Genomic DNA, 24,246 nt, shown 5'->3' with positions numbered 1-24,246 from the left:
GCATGCGCGGCAGACCCGGGAGTAGGAAAAAACACCTCCGGGCCACGCTCTCACCTCCGCAATCGGGGGGGGACCAGCACCGATCCTCGGCGGGGCAAGACAGGCCCTGTCTTCTTTGTCTGGACCCCCCTCCGCACACACAAAAGGCCCACTGACCCTAGCGGTGGCGCATCAGGACACCGCACCAGCCGAGGCAGGGAGACTCCCGCTGCCTGGATTGGACTGGCCGGGCCTGGCATCCCACGACGTCCATCTTCTGGCACCCCGCAGGTATGCCTCCTCCGGACTGTAGGATCCCGTCAAGGACAGGAAACCAACTGATGTGGGAGAGAGGCACCGCCCTTTTTATCTGTAGGTTTCCTGTCCTTGAAGGGCAGATCCCCTCTCTCCGCGGTGCCGTCATGGGGGAAGGAGAAAAAACACATTTGGTTTTGCTGCATTTGTAGAAGCTAGAGCTATTCAATTATGGAATTAACCAGATCAGTAAACACTGTAAAGAGTAGACAAAAAAAAATAATGAATTGTATTTTTTTGTTACCTCCAGAAAAAAGTTAAGAATTATCAACACCTTGTATGTAGACAAATTTGGTAGCAATAAAAATGTCAGCTCACTGGGAAAACAACAAGCTCCCACTTAGCCCCATCAACAGAAAAATTTAAATGATGTTTTGGGTCTCAGAAAATGGCGACTACAGAGAATAAAAAATGAGTTTTTTGTTAACAATATTCCAAATTTTTCTGTGGCATTTCTGTATCTATTAGGTAACTTAGGTTCCGCTTTTTTACATGCCTCTGTTTTTTTGGTATGTCATGTTTTACAGAAAGTTGCTTGTTTTGGATATTTCCAGGTATTTAGCTTTGACAAAACTTTATTGATACAGTCATGTGTGCTTTACATGCCGTTTTAGTGCAGTGTTTTTTACTTGAAGATTTTCCATATCTAATGTAGTTCTATGGGAAAATCTGCACATAACAGTACTTGCAAGAGAAGTAGACATACGTGGATTTGAAAAAACACACTGCAAGTCAGTTTATGCGGCGTAAAGAGAAAAAAACAGTGGGCATGAGATTTCTATAAATCCCATCCACTTTGCTGTAAGACGTAGAGTCAAAAGCTCACCAAAAACTAATCATAGGCACTTAAAGGGAATCTGTCACCAGCTGTTTGCTACCTTGTCTGAGAGCAGCATAATGTTGCAAAAAAGACCCTGATCCCAGTGATGTATCAGTTTGATTACTGGGTGAAGCAGTTGTGACACAGTTTTTCCATGCAACATGAAGCAGAGCTGAGAAAGCTAACCCCGCCTATTTCAGGCTCTCTATGTACATGGGCTATTGACATTGAGCTGTTTAGCAGAGGAGGGGGTGTGGTCAGGCTAGCAGGTGCGTGAGCTATAGTCCAGGCAGTGATAGTCTCCAGGTGATAAAATCTTCATTGTAAGTAAACAGCGCACAGCCTAAGGCTATGTGCCCACGAAGCAGATTTGATGCAGAGCGCTTTTGCCTCTCTCTCTGGCAAAAAAAAAAAAAAACGCATACAGATTTACATGCATTTTTTCTGGTAGAGAGAAGCGTTTTTACATGCGTTTTTTCAAGCACTTTTCTAAGCGATTTTGAGCATCACTTGAAAAGTGCTTGACAAGTTGGTCACACAATATAAATACATGCAACGGGCATGGATTTATAATGTGTGAACAACTGATGCTTTAAATGCAGCATCTATAGTATATATAAAAAAAAAAAAAAAAAAAAAAAAGAGAATTAAAACGCTAAAAATAAACAAAACCTGTATATTCACCTCTCCGGCGGCCCCCGGTCTCCTCCCGGCCGCGTTCTCTCTCCTTGGCGTCCCGCGGTGTGCTGTCAGGACCTGCGGTGACGTCATTTAGTCAGCTGATGGTCATGCGACCATCACCTGACCGCCGACGTCAGCGGTCGCGTGACCATCAGGTGACTAAATGAAGTCACCGCAGGTCCTGACAGCACACCGCGGGACGCCAAGGAGAGAGAACGCGGCCGGGAGCAGACCGGGGGCCGCTGGAGAGGTGAATATACAGGTTTTGTTTATTTTTAACTATTTCTTTTTTTCACCGTGTGGTAGGCGGGATGAAGAGGAGTTGTAGTCTCCTCTTCATCCCAGGTACCACACGCACCGCGATTACGCTGCAAATTCGCGGACATTGAATTTAATTTAAACTCAGAAAATCCACATGTACCTGCGGGTTTGCTGCGTTTCAATGTTCCTCAATGGCTGCGAATTTGCAGCGTAATCATGGGAGAAATGGCAACGCAATGCGAATTCGGCGCGCAAATTAGCACATCATGTGCACAGCACATCCGAATTCACATTGCTTTGCATGGCAGACCGTTTTACAAGCGTTTTCGCAGCTGTAAAAACGCCGCAAAAACGCTACGTAGGCACATGACCTAATAAGTGAGCCCTGAGATCTGTGTTTCAGCCCCCATCTCCTGCAGTCTTCACATTACAGAGCAAAAACGTGCTGACAGATTCCCTTTACATGAGAAAAAAATAAGTTGATTCAAGTTTTGCATCACTGTAAATGTACTGACCCGCAGAATCATGTTTATCGGTCATTTTTAAAGAACGCTGTAAAAACAAAACCCAAATCAATGGTGGAATGGCATTTTCTATTTTCCCAATTTTAACCCACATTGCATTATACAGTAAACTGAACAGTGCCATTCAAAACTACAACTCATCTGCAAAAAAACTAACTCTCATACAACTATGGCGACAGAAAAAGACAAAAAGTTACCTTGTGCCTAAAGGGTTAAAGAACTTTGCGCATGTCCCTCATTCACAACAATCATGTTGTAGCTTTCAAATCAGCTGTTTACCTGCAAGATTAAGAAGGGACTGTCCGTCCAAACCGACAAGTCTGCAGTCACTCTATGGGACTGCAGACTTATGAATCCCCCCAGGGCACTGTGTGCTGCAGGGATTCACCGGTTTCAGACCTGGTACCGGAGGCCAGTGGGCACTGCCTCACTCCGAACAAGTGTATTGAGCGCGGCCACACACACTGGCCGGGGAAGTGAATAACCCATACATGCCCTCTGTCCCAGGTCTGAAACCGGTGAATCCCCGCAGCACATATGAATCCCCCCAGGGCAGGCACTAAGTCTATAGGGATATAGTGGAAACATTGTAGTGTCACAGGGGGCATGCGCTTAAAACCTGCAGCGTGACTGCTCCGTGTGAATGTAGGCTAAAGGACAAGTTCTGCTATTATTGGCATGAGAAATAAACCTTATATGGATGCAACTTGGGCCATAAGGCTATGTGCCCACGTTGCAGAAATGAAGCAGAAAATTTCTGCATGTCCTCTGCCGGATAAACGCATGCGGAATTGCCTTGCGTTTTTAAATGCTAACCAATGGTGGGGGCAGGATTGAACTGGGAGGCAGGAGACATCTAGTCCTCTAGTGATTTAATAGAAACTGGTAAACACAGCCCAGTAAGTGACACATTGCTATAATCAGGGTCTCTGCCCCTACATCATGCTGCTCTCAGGTTACATACCAAAAACCTTCTGATAGATTCCCTTAAAATGCAGAAAGTATATCAAACCATAGATCTTACAGTAAACAAATTGCTATAATGCACAGTTTATTGATGCAAGTGGCATGTACAGAAACGATATTCCTACAGGAGAATGGTCTTTCTAAAAAAGGAGTGGGGGGTGCAGATGGGCGTAGGAAAAAGGTCTATGACACGTGGAAATGTCCAATCATTATGTGCATGTCAGCTTAATTACTGACCTTCTGCGCTGCCTTGATGCACAGTAGGATAAAATATTACCGGTATAGCGTCAGATGGAGAATATGCTGACAAGTGGAAACAAAAATAAAGGAAACTTACACACTACCTCAGAATTATCTAATGACTGTTTTGATGGTGCAGAAAACCCTCTCATTTTTGTCTGGAGACATGGCCCAAGACGGACAGTCTACACCACAGGACAAGAAAATAAATGCCACGCCAATGGTTCTCACCAGAGCGATGCTTTCCTGTAAAAGCAAAAAAATCCTATATGATCTGAGAAATGGGGCATGACCGCAGGTACCAAATATAGCGTTGTCACAAGAACAATGAGGATCAGCTTTCACTCACTGCCCATCACACTAGCGAAGACTGTAAGGAATAGGGGGGCACATACTTTATGGATAGACCACAGACTTCGTGCTCGCTCCCATGTCCACTACCAGGGTGTTTTACACGGGGTGGTAATCGATCACTCCCAATCATCGCCCAGTGTAATGTGCAGAAATAGAATGGAGAAGTATACATCTTTTCAGGCACGGGAAACTGGGTCGGCATTCAACAATTTGTGATTTTGCCAACAACCAGCCACGATGTGTAGTTTGGGATCAGAAAGGTGTCTGTATGAGAAGATGTGAAAATGCAGAGATGCTAGCACTTCAGTGTATACGGATCTGCAGAGACAGACATACGTTGGGAAACCCATCCCCCAGCGATTGGTTTTACAATAACATGTCTGAGTCATGCCATACTCTAACAGTACAATTTCTGGCTCGGGGTTTTGGCTCCATTCCTAGACTGACAGAATGAAAAATGGGTTAAATAAAAACAGTGCTTTTACACTCAGGACGCAGCAAGACCAAAGGAAAGAAGTGCCCGAACTAGCAGATAAACCCTACATAGCTTGCATTTTGCACAGTACAATCTGTTTCTTCAATTTCCATGGATCAAATTGAAGTTTTACAAATAGTAGCCATCACCATAAAAGCAGCATGTAAGCTACAATCAGATGAGCACTATGGAAAACTATCAGATTTATTCTGCTTGGGTGGAATCTTTCCCATCCTGGCACATTATAATGAAGAGCAAAGCCAAGATATTACATGACCTGACAGATGCTCTTCATCCTCAAACCTCCACCATAACCTGACTGCTCTACTTCTGTTCCTTCCAAAGGCATCTCAGTAGCCCAAGCTGATGCCTCCTATTGATCAAACACAAAATCATGCAATGCCACATGCACAGCATAGAAATCACCTTTCTGCAGTTCAGGAGGTGGAGACAAGTTGGCTGAACCCAAGCCCACCCAATCAATGTAATCTACCGATCGGTATAACCATCTCTTAGCCTGTGATTGGCACTGATAAAAAGCTATGGCAGGCTTAGGGGGCCTTCTTTTCTGGAAAAAAAAAAAAACCGCAAAAATCCCTTTAATGGGTTGCCCTGGCAGGAGGGATCCATCAGCCCCCCCGAGATGGCAACGCAGGGTGCCAACCACAAAGTGCGGTTTCATTTCTGCAGTAACTTGTAGGCTGCAGCCACATTCACCATTAGTTGCAATGAAGTATTCCAACATTCCCTGCCTCAGTGATGTGAAAACATGCGAGTTCTCCTGTACAGTAGGTGCAGAGAGTTAATAGAACCACTTTTACAAGGCAATGTTTTCAGTGGATAATGAAGTGCAGGGAGGGACGTTATCCACCATCCCTCCAATCAGGGGAGTGTCTGGGCTTTAAATAGCCAGCCCTGACACTCAGGTGGGGAGTGTGTGGAAGCTAGCTCCTGAGAGAGAGGAGCTTGTGTTTATGCTAAAACTGGCTCATGTGCTATTGCTGACCCTGAGTGGCCGGACCTCGGCCGAAGTAAGGACTATTGAGTACCTTTTTCCTTTTTGTTGCCTTTAGGGCTATGTTTATGTTTTGCACTTGGCCGTGGTTTATGCTGCTTCTTATAATAAACCACCAAGTCATTTAAAGAGACAGTGTCCTGTATCTACCTCAGAGTGCCACAGAGCGAGAGACTCTACCACACCACCAATACACCTTTTTAAGAAAGGTACTAAAAGACCTTAGACCTACCAATACGGGCTTTTAAGTCTATTGCGGGAGCCCTGCCGCAAATATGAAGGATGCTTGACTGTCAATCAAATAGTCCACCAAATCAGGTTATTTAACCTCTTCTATGCTACAGTCATTAGCGACTTTGACAATCTAAGTGGTGTCAGAGGGAGGAGGTGTCTTCTACCAGCCTTTGGCTCCCCATTATAAGATTGCAGGGTACAAATAGGTTGCTATGGCAGCCCGGAGACCTTGCCATGCTTGGAAGCCTATTAGCAGGCAGGACCTAACAGGCTGACTGTATTACTAGTGACAGGCTTAATGCTCTGCCTCAGTAGTACAGTGCAGTACATGTAGACTCACAAGTCATCTTGCAAGACTAATGAATGTTAAAACTATTTTCATTGACACATCACAGGGATAAAAGATAAAAAGATTAAGGCTAAACAAATCATTACAAAATGGTTAGGTTTTTTTTTTTATGGACAGTTATAAAAGCCCATAATTGGGCTTGTCACATTAAAAACCTGAACTGTAACATCCTATACGGTGAGCATCGCATATGCTTTTTGCAGCCCAATGACCCATCGCTGGAATCAGGGTCCATTTCTCTACATCATGCTGCTCTCAGATTAGGTGGCAACAACCTGGCGACAGATTCCCTTTAATGGCCGGTTTAGATATACGAAACGATCATTAATACGATCAGCTAGCATAGCCTGTCATTGTTCTCAGCAGCACGCGTTTACACAGGATCATGAAAAAGCAATTTGCTGGTTTATAAGGTGAGTGGCAGCCTGTTTACACTGACCACTGATCGGGAAACAAGCATTCCTAGGAACACTCATACATGATATTCTCCCAAATTCATATATGCCTATGGCTGTTAGTTTAGGTAAAGAGACCTGTGGTCAGCTAGAGAAGTGCACTAAAATAAGGTCTTGTGAATGCACCTTTGGGCCCCCTGCAGACGGCAATGTTTCATACATGCTCTGTATTTCATAGTTTGAAGAAGTACCTACTATACGCCACAGGTATATTCATGTCTGTTTTTGTCCCTGTTTGCTAATCAAGTTTGCCCATTCAAATGAATTGGTCTGTGAAAAAAAATAGCACACTGATGTAATTTTTTCTTTTTTTTTTTTGCATACAAGAAAAACGGATGCTACACTGATGGTAAAAATGTTAAAGCAAAAATAGATGTTAAGACACTGATAAGCACATTTCTGCTCCTGTATTACAGGGCTATAGCAGCGTCCCACCACAGGTGTAATGAATAGGACAGACTATCATAGATCACTTATTATGCTGTTACTTTGAGATCTTAGACCTGTGGTCAGGCCGAGACTTTCAGCTGAAATAGAAGCCTGGAAATGCACCTGCATTAGACTCATGCACCCACAATGCAGAAATTAAGCAGTAAATTTCTGCAGCATTTCTGCATCTCCCCTGGCAGAAAAAACGCATGCGGATTGTACATAAGGATTGTACATGCGTTTTTCCTGCCAGGGACCTGCAGAAGTGAAGCGTTCTTCACATGCATTTCCACATGCGGGTTGACAAGCGCTTTCCAAGCGATTTTAGCATCACTTGGAAAGTGCTTGACAACTTGGTCACACTATATAAATCCATGCAAACAGCATGGATTTATATAGTGTGACCCGAGAGAATGTCAAAAAATAAAAAAATAAACCTATACTTACCTTCCGATGGCCCGGGGTGTGTAGCTGCGCTCCTTTCTGGCTGCCAGCTGATCGCGGGACACTGCACTGAAGGGCCTGCGGTCACATGACTGTGACATCACCACAGGTCCTTCAGTCCTGCCCGCAAGCACAGGGAAGGAGACCGGGGGCCGTCGGAAGGTGAATATTATCTTTATTTTTTATTTTAAATTCTTTTTTTACAGGTACAATGGTACCCAGGTCTGGATGAGAGTCTCCTCTCCTCCAGACTTGGGTACCATCCGCACATTGAAACGCATATAATCCGTGAGTACAAATGTACGGACACGGATTATGTGCGTCTCAAGGTAAGTCAATGGCGGCGATTACACCGCTCTTCCGCAAAATTAATGAACATGCTGCAGATTTTTGAGCGCAGCATAAACGCTGCGGAAAAATCCGCAGCATTGGCATATAACTTGCGGAATCCCCTTGGAGACCATGGGGGCGAATCACCATGCGTTTAACAAGCGTTTACGCTGCGGAAATTCCACAGCATAAACGCTTGAAAAACGCTACGTGGGCACACAGCCTTAGACTCATGTGGACCGGACTAGAGTGGTGCTATTATTCCAACACCTGTATGAGGCAGGCACAAAATCCTACATGGCGGACACAGCTGTATAAAGCAATCCTGCCGTTACCTTGTCTGTACATCTGCGATGCAGTTCATGTATACTACAGGTGCTTCTCACTAAATTAGAATATTAAAAAAGTTCATTTATTTCAGTTCTTCAATACAAAAAGTCAAACTCATACTACAGTATTTTCTGGCATATAAGACGACTTTTTAACCCCTGAAAATCTTCTCAAAAGTCAGGAGTCGTCTTATATGCCGGGTGTCATCTTATAGAGCGTATAAATTATGGTCATTTATAAGCCCTCCCTGTCTCCCAGAGCGGTAGCACATCCCTCGTATTGCCTCCTTCTCTGCCTATCTGATCTCGCTTCTGAAGACCGCAGTGAAGCGGCGCAGGTGTGCATGTGCGAGATTCTGAGAGGCAGAGAAGGAGGCAATACAAGGGCAGGCAGACGAGTGAAAGAGGCATGTTTTTCTGGGCACAGCACCGCTCTCTCTTTTTTCCATACCCCGGGCGTTCCAGACGCCTGCAGCATGCTTCACTTAGGCTGTGTGCCCACGATGCAGAAATGAAGCAGAAAATTTCTGCATCTCCCTGGCAGAAAAAAACGCATGCAGATTGTACATGCGTTTTTCCTGCAGAATACATGCGGATCCACATGCGGATTCACATGCGTTTCCGCATGCAGATTGACAAGCACTTTCCAGGCGATTTTAGCATCACAGGAAAGTGCTTGACTACTAGGTCACACTGTATAAATCCATGCAAACAGTATGGATTTATACAGTGTGACCGTAAAAATAAAATAAAATAAAGCTATACTCACCCCCGATGCCCCGGCGTGGCTGCAGCGCTGCTTCCTGGCTGCCGGCATATCGCGAGACAGAGCGGTGAAGGGCCTGCGGTCACATGACTGTGACGTCACCAAAGGTCCTTCAGCGCTGCCGGCATGCAGAGAAGCCTTCGGAAAGGTGAATATAAACTTTATTTATTATTTTATTCTTTTTTTTTTTACAGGTACAATGGTACCCTGGTCTGGATGAGAGTCTCCTCTCCTCTAGACCTGGGTACCATCCGCACATAGACGCATAGAATTCGCTTGTAGAAATGTACAGTCGCGGTTTCTATGCGTCTCCATGAAAGTCAATGGCGGGAGTTCCGCTGCGCTTCCGCAAAATTAAATGACATGCTGCAGATTTTTGTACGCAGCATAAACGCTTGAAAAACGCTACGTGGGCACCCAGCCTTACACTTTCCCGGTGAGGCGCCCCCTCACCTCATCACTGCAGTCCTCAGGAGCGAGATCAGATAGGCCGAGAAGGAGGTACCGGTAATAGGATACAAGGGTGGGCCAGAGGGATGTGCTACTGCTCTGATAGTCTTGGAGACAGGGAGAGCTGACCAATCCAAGCAGGATTTGTATACAACAACCAGCCAGTCGCCGGTAAGGTTCATCACTTGTACGGCGAGTATATCCCAAACTCTATATTTTAACTGGAAAAGTTGGGGGGGGGTCGTCTTATACTCCGGAAAATACTGTATATAGAGTCATTACAAACAGAGTGATCTATTTCGTGTTTATTTCTGTTAATGTTGATGATTATGGCTTACAGCCAATAAAAACACAAAAGTCATTATCTCAGTAAATTAGAATACTTTATAACAGCTTGAAAAATGATTTTAAAATCCGATATGTTGGCCTACTGAAATGTATGTTCAGTAAATGCACTCAATACTTGGTCGGGGCTCCTTTTGCATCAATTACTGCATCAATGCGGCGTGGCATGGAGGCGATCAGCCTGTGGCACTGCTGAGGTGTTATGGAAACCCAGGTTGCTTTGATAGCAGCCTTCAGCTAGTCTACATTGTTGGGTCTGGTGTCTCATCTTCCTCTTGACAATACTACATAGATTCTCTATAGGGTTAAGGTCAGGAAGTTTGCTGGCCAATCAAGCACAGTGATACTGTTGTGTGTAAACCAGGTACTGGTACTTTTGGCAGTGTGGACAGGTGCCAAGTCCTGCTGGAGAATGAAATTTCCATCTCCAAAAAGCTTGTCGGCAGAGGGAAGCATGAAGTGCTCTAAAATTTCCTGGTAGATGGCTGCATTGACTTTGGTCTTGATAAAACACAGTGGACCTACACCAGCAGATGACATGGCTCCCCAAACAATCACTGATTATGGAAACTTCACACTAGACCTCAAGCAGCTTGGATTGTGGCCTCTCCACTCTTCCGCCAGACTCTGGGACCTTGATTTCCAAAATGAAATGCAAAATTTACTTTCATCTGAAAACACCACCTTAGACCACTGAGCAACAGTCCAGGTCTTTTTCTCCTTGGCCCAGGTAAGACGCTTCTGGAGTTGTCTATTGGTCATGAGTGACACAGGGAATGTAACACTTGTAGCCCATGTCCTGGATACGTCTGTGTGTGGCGGCTCTTGAAGTAATGACTCCAGCAGCAGTCCACTCCTTGTGAATCTCCCTCGAATTTTTTGAATGGCATTTTCTTAATCCTTTCAAGGCTGCGGTTATCCCGGTTACTTGTGCACCTTTTTCTACCACACTTTTTCCTTCCACTCAACTTTCCATTGATATGCTTGGATACAGCACTCTGAAGAGTCAGCTTCTTTAGCAATGACCTTTTGTGGCTTAATCTCCTTGTGAAGTGTGTCAATGACTGCCATCTTGTCAGGTGTGGGAAAGACTTAGAGCAACACAAGGGAAGACGGAAAGGAAGCCCAGACTCTAGGGAAAGGGGAAAGTAGAGACCTCCTAGGCTGATCTAATATCACCCTGTCTCCACTAACGTCCTGTATTGGCTCTTCACCACACGAACCTCGCCCTGTCTTTCCCTGGCATTTCGCCCTGGATAGGGGAGGGGGATGAGCGCTAGTCGATCCCCACTGACCACTAAAGACAACAAGGGGGAACAAACAAGGGAAGATAGCTTAGCTTTTAGTCGACGTCAGAGAGATGAACACACGTCCTCATAGCTCCAGAGAGGATGAGTAATGCACTTGCTCCGAGCCTTCACAAAAGGGTAATTTGAGTATCGCAGGTACCCCCCCCCCCAGCAGACAGCAGGTATTTATACACCCAGGCCAGGGTGTTAATTAGCCAGAGGAAGGTAGCCGCTGGGTCCTAGAGAGACAGCCTCTAAGAAGTCTGCAGTGCCAAACAGAGATCTCCTGCAACCAACTGCAGGGCGACTGTCATTTCTGACATACCCGTAACACTTCTCGACATCTGTTAAGTCAGCAGTCTTCCCCATGATTGTGGAGCCTACTGAAACAGACTAAGGGACCTTTTTAAATGCATGGGAAGCCTTTGCAGGCGGTTTTTGTTATTCTAATTTACTGAGATAATGACTTTTGTGTTTTCATTGGCTGTAAGCCATAATCATCAACATTAACAGAAATAAACACTTGAAATAGATCACTCTGTTTGTAATGACTCTATATAATATATGAGTTTCACTTTTTCCATTGAAGATCTGAAATAAATAAACTTTTTGATGATATTCTAATTTAGTGAGAAGCACTTGTATTTCCATTCAGCAACTCATCTACTGTATATGGGATGCACAAATCCATTATTATCCATTACTAAATCAATAAGCAATCCTTCATATATGTCAATGAGAACATGAATGCTATGGCTTTCCTAGCTGTGAACACTGAGGATCATGTTGTCTGCATCTTACAGTTACAGTTCTACACTTCCCCTGTTTAGAGTACAATGTTTACGTCACCATATGGCAGCTCTTTGGCTCAGATGCTATTTTGCTGGAGTCACTTGGCTGTCACATCATTACATTTATACACCAGAACAAAAAGCTTTCCAAAGTCATGCTCTGGGCATGGGATTCTGGCACACACTAAGTTTCCAAACAGGAAGGATGCATGTGACTCAGGGACAGAAGTCATATGCCAGCCACAATCAAGCTGGTTACATGTTACATTCCTTTGTGAGGTTTATACAGTGGGGAAAGTATTTGATACTCTGCGTATTTTGCAAGTTTTCCCACCTACAAAGAATAGAAAAAGCAGAAAAATCACATTTTATGATTTTCACATAATTAAATTGCATTTTATTGCATGAAATAAGTATTTGATACAATAGAAAAACAAAACTTAATATTTGGGACAGAAACCTTTGTTTGTAATTACAAAAGGTCAGACGTTTTCTGCAGTTCTTGACCAAGTTTACATACACTGTAGCAGTGATTTTGGCCCACTCCTCCATACAGATCTTCTCCAGATCTTTCAGGTTTTGGGGCTGTCGCTGAGCAACATTGAGTTTTAGCTCCCTCCAAAGATTTTATATTGGGTTCAGGTCTGGAGACTGGCTAGGCCACGCCAGGACCTTGAAAGGTTTCTTACGGAGCCACTACTTAGTAGTCCTGGCTTTGTGTTTCAGGTCATTGTCATTCTGGAAGATTCTTACTGAGGGAAGGAGGTTGCAGAAAAGCACCCCCAAAGTTTGATTTTTTTTTTCCCCCACCATGCTGCACAGTTGGGAGTGTTCTTGGGGTTGTACTCATCCTTCTTCCTCCAAACACGGAGAATGGATTTGAAATCAAAAAGTTCCATTTTGGTCTCATCTGATCACATGATCTTCTCCCATGCCTCCTCTGGATCATCCAGATGGTCATTGGCGAACTTCCAACGGGCCTGGACATGTGCTGGCATGAGCAGGGAGACCTTGCGTGCCCTACAGGATTTTAATCTATGACGAAGTACTGTGTTACTAAGAGTAGTGTCTGAGATTGTGGTCCCAGCTCTGTTCATATCATTGACAAGGTCCTCCCGAGTAGTTCTGAGCCGATTCCTGACCTCTCTCAGGATAAACCTTATCTCAGGAGGCGAGATCTTGTATGGAGGCCAGACCAAGGAAGATTGACAATCATCTTGTGTTTCTTCCATTTTCTAATAATTTTGCCAACAGTTGTTGCCTTCTCAGCAAGCCGCTTGCCTATTGTCCTGTAGCCCATCACAGCCTTGTGCGGGACTACAATTTTTTTCCTGGTGTCCTTAGACAGCTCTTTGGTCTTGGTAATAGTGGAGAGGTTGGAGTGTGAGTGTGTGGACAGGTGTCTTTTATACAGGTAACAAGTTCAAACAGGTGCAATTAATACAGGTAATGAGTGCAGAGTAGGAGAGCTTCTTAAAGAAAAACTAACAGGTCTGTGAGAGACAGAATTCTTGCTGGTTGGTAGGTGATCAAATACTTATTTCATGCAATAACATGCAAATTAATTATGTAAAAATCATACAATGATTTTCTGGATTTTTTTTTAGATTCTCTCTAGGACTTTTAAAAGGCCAGTAAAAACAAATGTACAAAATAAACTTTTTTTAGCGTAGAGGAGCCAAAATTGTGGGGAAATTTGTGCAGAAAAAAAAAAAAAAAAAGAAACCCACAAACTACTGTTTTTCACAAAATGCAATATTTATCTGTTTTAGACACTTTCTGTGCCTTAGTTGTTGGGCATGGCCCAACGCTGACACATTGTGCCAAACAATGCATTAAAATCGTGGCACATTTCTGACCCAAAAATAAGCAAACTAAAAAAAGTTACATAAACTTATACTAGAAAGACACATTTACAATTGGACAGACTTAGTGGCACAGTGGTTAACTCTGTAGCCTTTCAGCGCCGGGTGCAAATCCCACCACGAACATCTGCAAGGAGGTTGGGCTTCCTCTACGTATTCCAGTTTCTGTATCAGACCTCAATCGATGTCTATTATTTCAAGTACGTGTTTTATCTATGATCTTCACTGAAAAGACACGTACCCATTATAGTGTATTGAGCTGTTTACATATCTGTGTTTTTTGCAGACCACGTGCCAACAAAAAAAAAAAAAAAAAAAAAAAAAAAAACAGACATATCCGTTTTTGAAAGTTACATGGTGTAGAACTGGGTAACAGCCGTTTCGCATTTGTTTATGCTTCATCTGAGGTCACTCCTATACCATGTAACTGTCTTGTGATATCCACTTATTTTGGAAATAAAGGAAGTTTTTTTATGCAGCTTGGCGAGTGCCATCAGTTCTTCTGTCTTATTTTGTCTGTTACTAGTTACTGAGCACCACCACTGCCTTTTCCTCCTAGCCCTGGTAGATCTTATTTTCCCACTGATGTTAGTGTCTGGTGCCTAGCGTTACTTCTATTTTTTTAGTTTATTTTTTTCATACGTGGAAAATCACTGATGAAGCACTGATGGTAAAAACTGACTTAACACTGATAAAACTGACTCAAAAGACTGTCTAAATGAAGCCTGCTGATTACCTGTATTGATAATCTATCCCTACAAGGGTTTATAAAAGCAGAAAATAAACGTGGGAGGAAGAGCCATTATAGGGGAAATATGAATAAAAAAACATTACATAGAAACAGCCTGAAAAGAAAATCCCAATTACTCCCCGCCAGTGTCCAAATTCTTATCAAGTCATGTTACTGTATATTCAAAATAAACATACAGCAAAATAGAAATAGTATGTGAATAAAATTTAAACATGCAAAATTCTGAATATTTCCTTTATATGTGTCACGTTGTCCGTCAATAGGAAAATACATCACGTACTACAAACAGTGCAATTTTCTTTTGTAGAATGTTTACCCATAACCTTATCTAAAGTGAAAAATTACATCAAAAGAATGCTTGGCTGTCCATTTATTAGAAAAAAAAATAAATGTATACCGGTTTAACCAGCCCTTGCAGAAAGTCTGTAAAAATGTCCTGGTCATGGGTGGTTAACGTGACGAACACTCAGCTGTACATTACAACAGATAATAGTTGCTGGTGGAGGCACAGAAGTATGTCCTCTGCTAAAGCGATAAAACAGCTGTCAGCGAAACATTAGACAGCTGATGTAATGTGTAAGGGGCAGCCAGGATATGATGGCAAACACACCTCTGGCCCGTTCTAGCCATTCACACTTCAGGCTCCACAGCTACAACAAACTGACCAGGACCTATCAAAAAGTAAGGAGTTGGGAAAAAAAGAAAAAATCTACTTTGGCTGTTAAAGGGTTTGTCCACTTCTAGGCAACTCCTCATTATATTAAAGTGCTTGACAAAGAAAAAAAAAATATCTACACTTAACCACCAAATGGGTGTCGTCTTCTGTACTCAGCTCTGCGTCCCCCACCAGTAGCATGACAATGTCAGGTGACTGATGCAGCCAATCAGAAGCCATTATTATCTTTTTATTTATATAGCACCAAGATATTCCGCAGCGCTTTACAATTCAGACAATTTACAGACATTACTGTCCCCATTGGAACTCACAATCTACATTCCCTATCAGTATGTCTCTGGAGTATGGGAGGAAACCCACACAAACGCAGGGAGAACAAACTCCTTGCAGATGTTGCCCTTGGTGGGATTTGAACCTACATTGGAACTTACAAACAATATTCGTTGTATTTTTTGAGCACTCCTGTCTCAACAACAACGTTTTATGTGCCATTTTGGTTACCGGAGTATAGACTTTTAGCTGTAACATGCAAGGGGTCACTACGGTGGACGGATGCCTCAGCATCTATCCTGAAGATCATTAAAAGGGACCCGGTCACTAGGTTCATACAGCCCGCACCACAAGCAGCATGAATCAGAGCTTGGCTGTGTAACTGAAGTACAGTGCACTCTGAAGTGCCCGAATGCTCCCAGTGCGTGCAACGTGAGGATTCACAAGGTGACAGCAGACTTACACCTAAGGCCGGACAACCCTTTTAAGCTGAGCAGCGGTCATTTAATGGCCATGGTCAGCACATATAAAATGTGCCATTAGGGAACATTTATAAGATTATCTACGTAACAAACAGTTTTTGTTTTAAACACATTCAATTGGAAACTTATTTTTATTCCAAAGATCTATTGATTAAAATGTACTTTATGAGAAAATCCCTTTAAAGGGAACCTGTCACATGAAAAAAATGCTATGAACCTGTAGAAATGGAGTTACGTAATCTGCAGGTTAATAGTGTTCTGAACCTGCCCTCTGCCAGGAGGAAATGAAAGTGGTATTCCCATCTCCAAGATACTATCCCAATATGTAGTAGGTGTAGTAATAATAATATTAGCAAATACCTCCAATTAGAAATGTAGTCTCCTAGGGTCAGCCATCACCATTATTAGGGTACCAACCTCTGCAGGCAGTTCTACATCAGTTAGGGCAACTGGAATTATGGCATAAAATCACTTGTATGGGCAAATTGGATCAGTGACTTGGATCAGAAACACAAAAAGGTTTATTTTTCAGGAAACGCACAAATCGCAAAGAGACGTATATATAAAATTGGATGCCTGAATGAGGCCTAAGAGGTCATTCAGACGAGCGTATTATACAATAACCAATGTAATTCAATGGGGCTGTTCAGATGAGTTTGTTACTTCTCCCCTTCTTCCATAACTTATTCTCAGTTGACATAGCAGTGTGAGGGCTTGTTTTTTGCGAGAGGAGCTGTAGCTGTGAATGGCACCATTCACGTCACCATATAATATACAGAGAAATAAGTGGGAGGACAGGCAAATTAGCCATTGATTTAGGGTTTAACCACTTAACAGGGCCATTTTGCATTTTTGTTTTTTGCTCCCCTTGTTTCCAGAGCCATAGCGTTTTTTATTTTTCTGTCCATATGGCCGTGTGAGGGCTTATTTTTTTTGCGGGACAAGTTGTACTTTTTCAACAACACCATTTCTTTTACCATATCGTGTACTGGAAAAGGGTAGAAAAAATCCAAGTGCGGTGAAATTGCAAAAAAAAAGTGCAATTCCACAGTTTTGTTTTTTTCACCATGTTCACTAAATGCTAAGACTTACATTATTATTCTCCAGGTCATTATGAGTTTATAGACACCAAACATGTATAGGTTTATTTTTATTTAAGTGGTGAAAAAAAAAATCCAAAGAAAAAAACAAAACCGCCATTTTCAGAGATCCATAGTATCTCCATTTTTCGGGATCTGGGGCCGGGTGAGGGCTTACTTCTTGCGCTTCAAGCTGACGTTTTTATTGATACTATTTTGGGATAGATCTGATGTTTTCATCACCCATTCTTGCATTTTATTGCAATGTAGCAGCGACCAAAAAAACGTAATTCTGCAGTTTAATTTTTTTTCTCGTTACGCCGTTTACCGATCGGAGTAATTCTTTTTTTATATTGATAGATCGGGCGATTCTGAACGCGATACCAAATGTGTATGTCGGGGTTTTTTTTAAGGTTTTATTTTAAATGGGGTGAAAGGGGGGTGATTTTAACAACTTTTTTATTTTTATATACTTTTTGCTTGCTTCTATAGTCTCCATGGGAGACTAGAAGCTGCAATAGTCTGATTGCCTGTGCTACATACAGGTGATGATCAGATCTCCTGTGTGTAGCAGAATTACTCACTGGCTATGAGTGCTGACCGCTGGGTGGCGCTCATAGCAATCTGGCAATGACAACCGCTGGGGGGGGGGATCGCCTGCAGACCCCGGGTTGTCATGCCAACCCATCTGTGACCCGCGATCATGTGATGGGTTCGCCGATGGGCGGAAGGCACATGTCAGCTGTATAGATCAGCTGACATGTGCCAGGAAGGGTGCGGGCTCCGGCGCTGAGCAGGGAGATCCGACGTGTGTCGTACTATTATGGCACATGTCATAAAGGGGTTCATTTTGACAGCATTCACTGTATGGTAAAAATTAACTGACAATGTTACTGGTCGGGTCAGTAGGATTACAGCAATAACAGAACTTTGTAAAAATAAAAAAAAAGGTGGTTTGTGTCACAATTTGAGATATGTTTTGTTGGTGGACCTGTATGAAGCCTTGTATTTTTGTGTGCCAAGCTGATCTATATATTATTTGTAGATTTGGGGAAGGAGGGGTGGGGATTGGAATTGTTTGGGCGATTCTGGAGCTTCTTAACCGTGTGGGTATATTTTCATAGATAAGAGTATTACCTACACGGAAACACCAAATATACCGTATATATTTTTAAATTCCTTTATTTTTGAACTGGGAAAAGGGGTGTTTGGGATTCAAGCGCTCACATTTTCAAAACATTCTTTCTTCATTTTCACTTTTTTCAGAAGTTCCTCTAGTTGACCTGAACCCTTATTCGATAAGTTGCAATACTGATCTATGGAGTCTATCATGTGGCGTGTACAAAAACAGCAGCGATAGGAGCGTTCAATAAGACCCCAACTTCCATGGCAACCCATTGGCACCCAGAGATAACATCGCAGGAGGGTCAGATGGGCACCAGAACAGCACTATTTAGACTGATGCCACATGGTAGCATTTGTCACACAACAGCAATTCTCAGAAAAGTTGTGACTTGTCTATGACTTACTGCTGCGTAACTATTTTAGAGCTCGGATTTTGCAATAAAATATAACAGCCAAGTTGCGACAAGTCACGTTACTTGCGAATTGCATTAAAGTCTACAGCAAGTTTGTTGCTTGCAACTCACAACAGAAAATCCAACTTATTTGGAACCTTTTGACGCGGTGTTGCAGCCGCAGGCGATGGCAATGTGACACCATAAGTCATTAGATGCACTGTTGCACTGAGATTTCAGTAGCTTTTAGAGGCAGGATCAGAGCAACTCTTGAGACTGCTGCATAAACTTGGGCTATGTTCACACATCATGGGTTTTAAAGCATTTTTGATATGCAGATTTTCAGCTGCGTTTTACAGTACCAGCAAAGTCTATGAGAAACCAGAAATCTCATGCACGCATCATGGTTTTTTTTGTTGTTTGTTTTTATTTCAGGATTTTGTTTTTTGCATGATGTTGTTTTTTGCAAAATAGAGCACGTCACTTATTTCAGCGGTTTTTGTGCCTAAACCAGAATGAGATTTTTTTTTTTTTTTTTTTTTAAATGAACTTTATGTACATGCATAACAGAGACAAAAAGGACAGTGAAAAAAAAGCTCCTGGACAACCTCCGGGCAAGAGATCAGGTTTTGCTGCAGAAAGTGAACGCTGAAAAAACCATGATGTGTGAACATAGCCTTGCACCTGATTTGTGACAGATGTACATACACATCAGGATTTGGTGAAAATAGTGATCACCTCCCTAAAATTAACAAAAAAAAACAAAACACAAGTACCTTTCTAATTCCTAAAAGGTAATTGTGAATTTATATATAATTACTTTTTATTAACTTTTCTATTTCTGGAGAACCCCTTTTCAGATGATGTGGATCTCACCTCAGCTTCTTTAGCCAGCTGATAAGTGTGTGCGGGTCATTGGCATACCCCTGTAAAGCCTTTGTTAAGGGTCATTCACATGACCCTATTTTTGGTCCAAGTGCTGACAGTGAAAAACGGACAGAACTCCACTGATGCCATTCATTGGGGCAATGCAAATTAACAATTTTTTTTTGACGGGTGCATAAATAAAAAAAAAAAAAAAAAGGCAGATGTGACACGGAGCCACAGTATAGCATCCAATTGTTACTGATACACAGCAATTCTGTAACATAAGAAACTGTGATTTGTCTTGTAAATAATTAAAGGGGTTGTCTAGTACTTTAACATTGATAGTCTATCCTTAGGTTAGGTTCATCAATATCTGATCAGTGGGGGTGTGACACCCAGCACCCTGGCCTATCAGCTGTTACCAGTGTCAGCGTGGGCTTGTGCGGTGCTGCTCTGGAACGCAGCAGTTCATCTCCATAGTGGCTGCGGAGATTGATTCTAATCAATACGGGGCAGATGTGCAGTAACCGGCTGTGGCCACTATACAGTCGGCGGAGATGTGCTGTGCAACTCCACAACTCAGCAAGTCTGGTCGCTGACGCTGAACAGCTGATCAGCTTAGATACTGCACATTGATCACCTAATCGAAGGATAGACCATCAATGTTAAAGGCCCAGACCACCAATTTAATAGCTTCTGATATATAACACAAAAAAAAAAAAAAAACAGATTGGACACAGATGACTAGAAAAAAAAAATGAAAGTTGTCCCACTTTTTTGGATGAAAGTCTGATTTTTTTATACACTCGTGTGAACCTACCCTTAGGGTCACACAGTGACAGACCACAATAGGGACCTCCAGCAATTAGTTGCAATGTCTGAGTAAACTTTTTGCCACAAGCGCTGGACTTCCTTGCAGTACCACTGTACCCAATGACACAGGCTGTTCATGTAAGACTAGTGGCGTGCTCCAAGATCGCACTATGGCAATGATACATAGCACCATAATGAAAGTGAATGTGGTCAGGTTGAGCCCAGCAAATTGCCAGGACTTTAAAGTCACAAGAAATTAGAATGCAGGAATTTCCACAACTTGCAAGTCGGTGATGGAGCCGCTTCATCTTTACCTTCATTACGGTGTGAGGTGGCACCACTATACAGTGATCTTTGGCCCATGTAGCCCAAGCATGCACTTGTTCAGACTTCCAGGGAAAGAGAAGCTCTTTGTAGCCGCTCCACACTCGGGTTACTTGGTTTTTTTGATCTAGGCAACCTCTTTAAAGTTGTATATTGGTTCACCCTAGTATAGCTGATAAGATGGTCTACAGAAGACATGGACGGAGAGGCATTCAGAGCAGCTCCGGCAACTACTAGACAGCAGATCATTGTCCAGACGACAAGCATAGGAGTTACAGAGACCGTGCACGGCCCAATGACTACATGTACAGAAGAGACAGACAATTGCCCTAAAAAGTTATAGAAAACCATCTAAAAATGTAGGAATGAGCATCACATTTCTAGGCCACAGCTACCTAGCAGCACTTTAGTGTATGTATAGTCAACACATTACTGGGGCTCTGCCCGATTACCCCTAAAGGTGGGACAAACCCCCGATGGGGCCACAAACTGCAATGACACAAATTAACAGGGTTTTTTTCTGAATGTGTGTTTGCTCAGGAGGGCACAGAAGGGCAGTCTGCCAGGATTCTGTGCCCATCAATGCAGTCTATGGCCCCATACTGGATGCGTTAATCCCATTTATGAGGGGGGAGGGGGGTGGGGGTCTGGCAGATCCCCCAAACACTGCAGAAACACCAAGTGAACGGGGCCTAATACCAACTATGTGCCAGTGGCATAGAGGGCAGTCCGAGAACAGGAAGAGGTCTACAAGCCTGGGGCACGGGTAAAGAACCATCTAGGAAGCATGGCAGGCACAGGGGCCCATCCAGGAAGCATGGCAGGCACAGGGGCCCATCCACTACATCAGCCCCTTCCTGACAGCCAGTCCTCTATGAGCCTCCATGAGGAACATGAAGAGTAAGGGGGGCACAAGTTACTGCCACCATGGCTTCCCCAGGTCTGGCTGCCACCATATAAGGCTCCTGGCAGTGCCCACACCTACAGGCAACCATATAGGGGCCACAGCCTGTGCCCACTGCGAGGGAAGCGGCACGGGGAGAACTGTGCCCAGAATGTGGGGGGGGGGGGTCACCCTGCAGGTTCGGGGTGCCCGGGAGGCGGCACAGGGCGGGGGCGCGGCTGGCGAGGACTACAACACCTCCTTATAAGGAGGGCACTTGGCAGGGGCGAAGGGGCCAGCTCCCGGAGAAACTTCAGGATGGCAGAGGGCCACCAGCCCGGTACAACACAGCTCAGCCTCCCCGACCCCACAGGACAAGAGTCACTGCCCGGGCAGCAGAGAACCCCAGCAAGTGGCCGCCCGCTCCTGCCCGCTGTACCTGGCTATTCCGGTAGCTTTCAAAGGCCCGTAGGGCGCTGTCGGTAAGCTTCACGTGGAAGACGGACACCCTCCCTCCGACCCTCCCGCAGGACAGTCCGTAACTCCGTTCCTCCTGCAGTGCCGCCATCTTAACAACACCATTCCCAACGGTAGCGGCTGTTTCCCATCCCCTAGAAGGACCTGACGTCACGAGTCACGTGCCCGCAATCACGTGACCGGCAGCTCTGTAGGGACGCTGAGATTCAAATGGCGTACGTTGTGTCCGGTGAGAGGATAGCTGCTCCAGTGCAGGGGAACGAGCGCTGCTCCAGTGCAGGGGAACGAGCGCTGCTCCTGCGCCGGATGAAGAGTGCTGCTCCTGCGCCGGGGGAAGAGTGCTGCTCCTGCGCCGGGGGAAGAGTGCTGCTCCTGCGCCGGGGGAAGAGTGCTGCTCCTGCACCGGGGGAAGAGTGCTGCTCCTGTGCTTGGGGCCCTCTGTGGTCAGGACCTTAACCCTATCCAGTGCCTAATAACGCCCCCGTAATAGTGCTGCGCACTACATACGTGTATACTTTTATGTAATTCTGAAAAGTGGCCCAATAATCCTCCAATATCCACCTGGTACTGTCGTATAGTGCCAGAAGTGGCCCAATAATCCTCCAATATCCACCTGGTACTGTCGTATAGTGCCAGTGTAATGCCCAGAAGTGGCCCAAAAATCCTCCAATATCCACCTGGTACTGTCTTATAATGCCAGTGTAATACCGAGAAGTGGCCCAATAATCCTCCAATATCCACCTGGTACTGTCGTATAGTGCCAGTGTAATACCCAGAAGTGGCCCAATAATCCTCCAATATCCACCTGGTACTGTCGTATAGTGTCAGTGTAATACCGAGAAGTGGCCCAATATTCCTCCAATATCCACCTGGTACTGTCGTATAGTGCCAGTGTAATACCCAGAAGTGGCCCAATAATCCTCCAATATCCACCTGGTACTGTCGTATAGTGCCAGTGTAATACCGAGAAGTGGCCCAATAATCCTCCAGTATCCACCTGGTACTGTCGTATAGTGTCAGTGTAATACCGAGAAGTGGCCCAATAATCCTCCAATATCCACCTGGTACTGTCTTATAATGCCAGTGTAATACCGAGAAGTGGCCCAATATTCCTCCAATATCCACCTGGTACTGTCGTATAGTGGCAGTGTAATACCGAGAAGTGGCCCAATATTCCTCCAATATCCACCTGGTACTGTCGTATAGTGCCAGTGTAATACCCAGAAGTGGCCCAATAATCCTCCAATATCCACCTGGTACTGTCGTATAGTACCAGTGTAATACCCAGAAGTGGCCCAATAATCCTCCAATATCCACCTGGTACTGTCGTATAGTGTCAGTGTAATACCCAAAAGTGGCCCAATTATCCCCCAATATCCACCTGGTACTGTCTTATAGTGCCAGTGTAATACCCAGAAGTGGCCCAATAATCCTCCAATATCCACCTGGTACTGTCGTATAGTACCAGTGTAATACCCAGAAGTGGCCCAATAATCCTCCAATATCCACCTGGTACTGTCGTATAGTGTCAGTGTAATACCCAAAAGTGGCCCAATATTCCTCCAATATCCACCTGGTACTGTCGTATAGTGCCAGTGTAATACCCAGAAGTGGCCCAATTATCCTCCAATATCCACCTGGTACTGTCGTATAATGCCAGTGTAATACCGAGAAGTGGCCCAATAATCCTCCAATATCCACCTGGTACTGTCGTATAGTGTCAGTGTAATACCGAGAAGTGTCCCAATAATCCTCCAATATCCACCTGGTACTGTCGTATAGTACCAGTGTAATACCCAGAAGTGGCCCAATAATCCCCCAATATCCACCTGGTACTGTCTTATAGTGCCAGTGTAATACCCAGAAGTGGCCCAATAATCCTCCAATATCCACCTGGTACTGTCGTATAGTACCAGTGTAATACCCAGAAGTGGCCCAATAATCCCCCAATATCCACCTGGTACTGTCTTATAGTGCCAGTGTAATACCCAGAAGTGGCCCAATAATCCTCCAATATCCACCTGGTACTGTCGTATAGTACCAGTGTAATACCCAGAAGTGGCCCAATAATCCTCCAATATCCACCTGGTACTGTCGTATAGTGTCAGTGTAATACCCAAAAGTGGCCCAATTATCCTCCAATATCCACCTGGTACTGTCGTATAGTGGCAGTGTAATACCCAAAAGTGGCCCAATTATCCTCCAATATCCACCTGGTACTGTCGTATAGTGTCAGTGTAATACCGTGAAGTGGCACAATAATCCTCCAATATCCACCTGGGACTGTCGTATAGTGGCAGTGTAATACCCAGAAGTGGCCCAATAATCCTCCAATATCCACCTGGTAGTCATATAGTGGCAGTATAATACTGAGAAGTGGCCCAATAATCCTCCAATATCC

The 24,246-nt window shown here is 44.1% G+C and overlaps 1 protein-coding gene across 1 annotated transcript in view; it reads right to left on the bottom strand.

Annotated features, from left to right (window-relative positions):
- Positions 1-22,013, bottom strand: part of ELL (elongation factor for RNA polymerase II) — a 77,372-nt gene extending 55,359 nt beyond the window's left edge. The window contains exon 1 of the mRNA XM_073686383.1: positions 21,808-22,013. Within this exon, the coding sequence (XP_073542484.1) occupies positions 21,808-21,936 (129 nt within the window). The 5' untranslated portion in view covers positions 21,937-22,013. The remainder of the gene's footprint in view (positions 1-21,807) is intronic.
- Between the last annotated feature and the right edge of the window lie 2,233 nt (positions 22,014-24,246).

Source organism: Phyllobates terribilis, unplaced genomic scaffold, assembly GCF_046119375.1.
Source record: "Phyllobates terribilis strain yellow unplaced genomic scaffold, ASM4611937v1 Scaffold_1__5_contigs__length_1240528914, whole genome shotgun sequence".
In the NCBI taxonomy this organism is placed as follows: domain Eukaryota; kingdom Metazoa; phylum Chordata; class Amphibia; order Anura; family Dendrobatidae; genus Phyllobates; species Phyllobates terribilis.
This window is presented reverse-complemented; position numbering and strand designations above follow the sequence as displayed.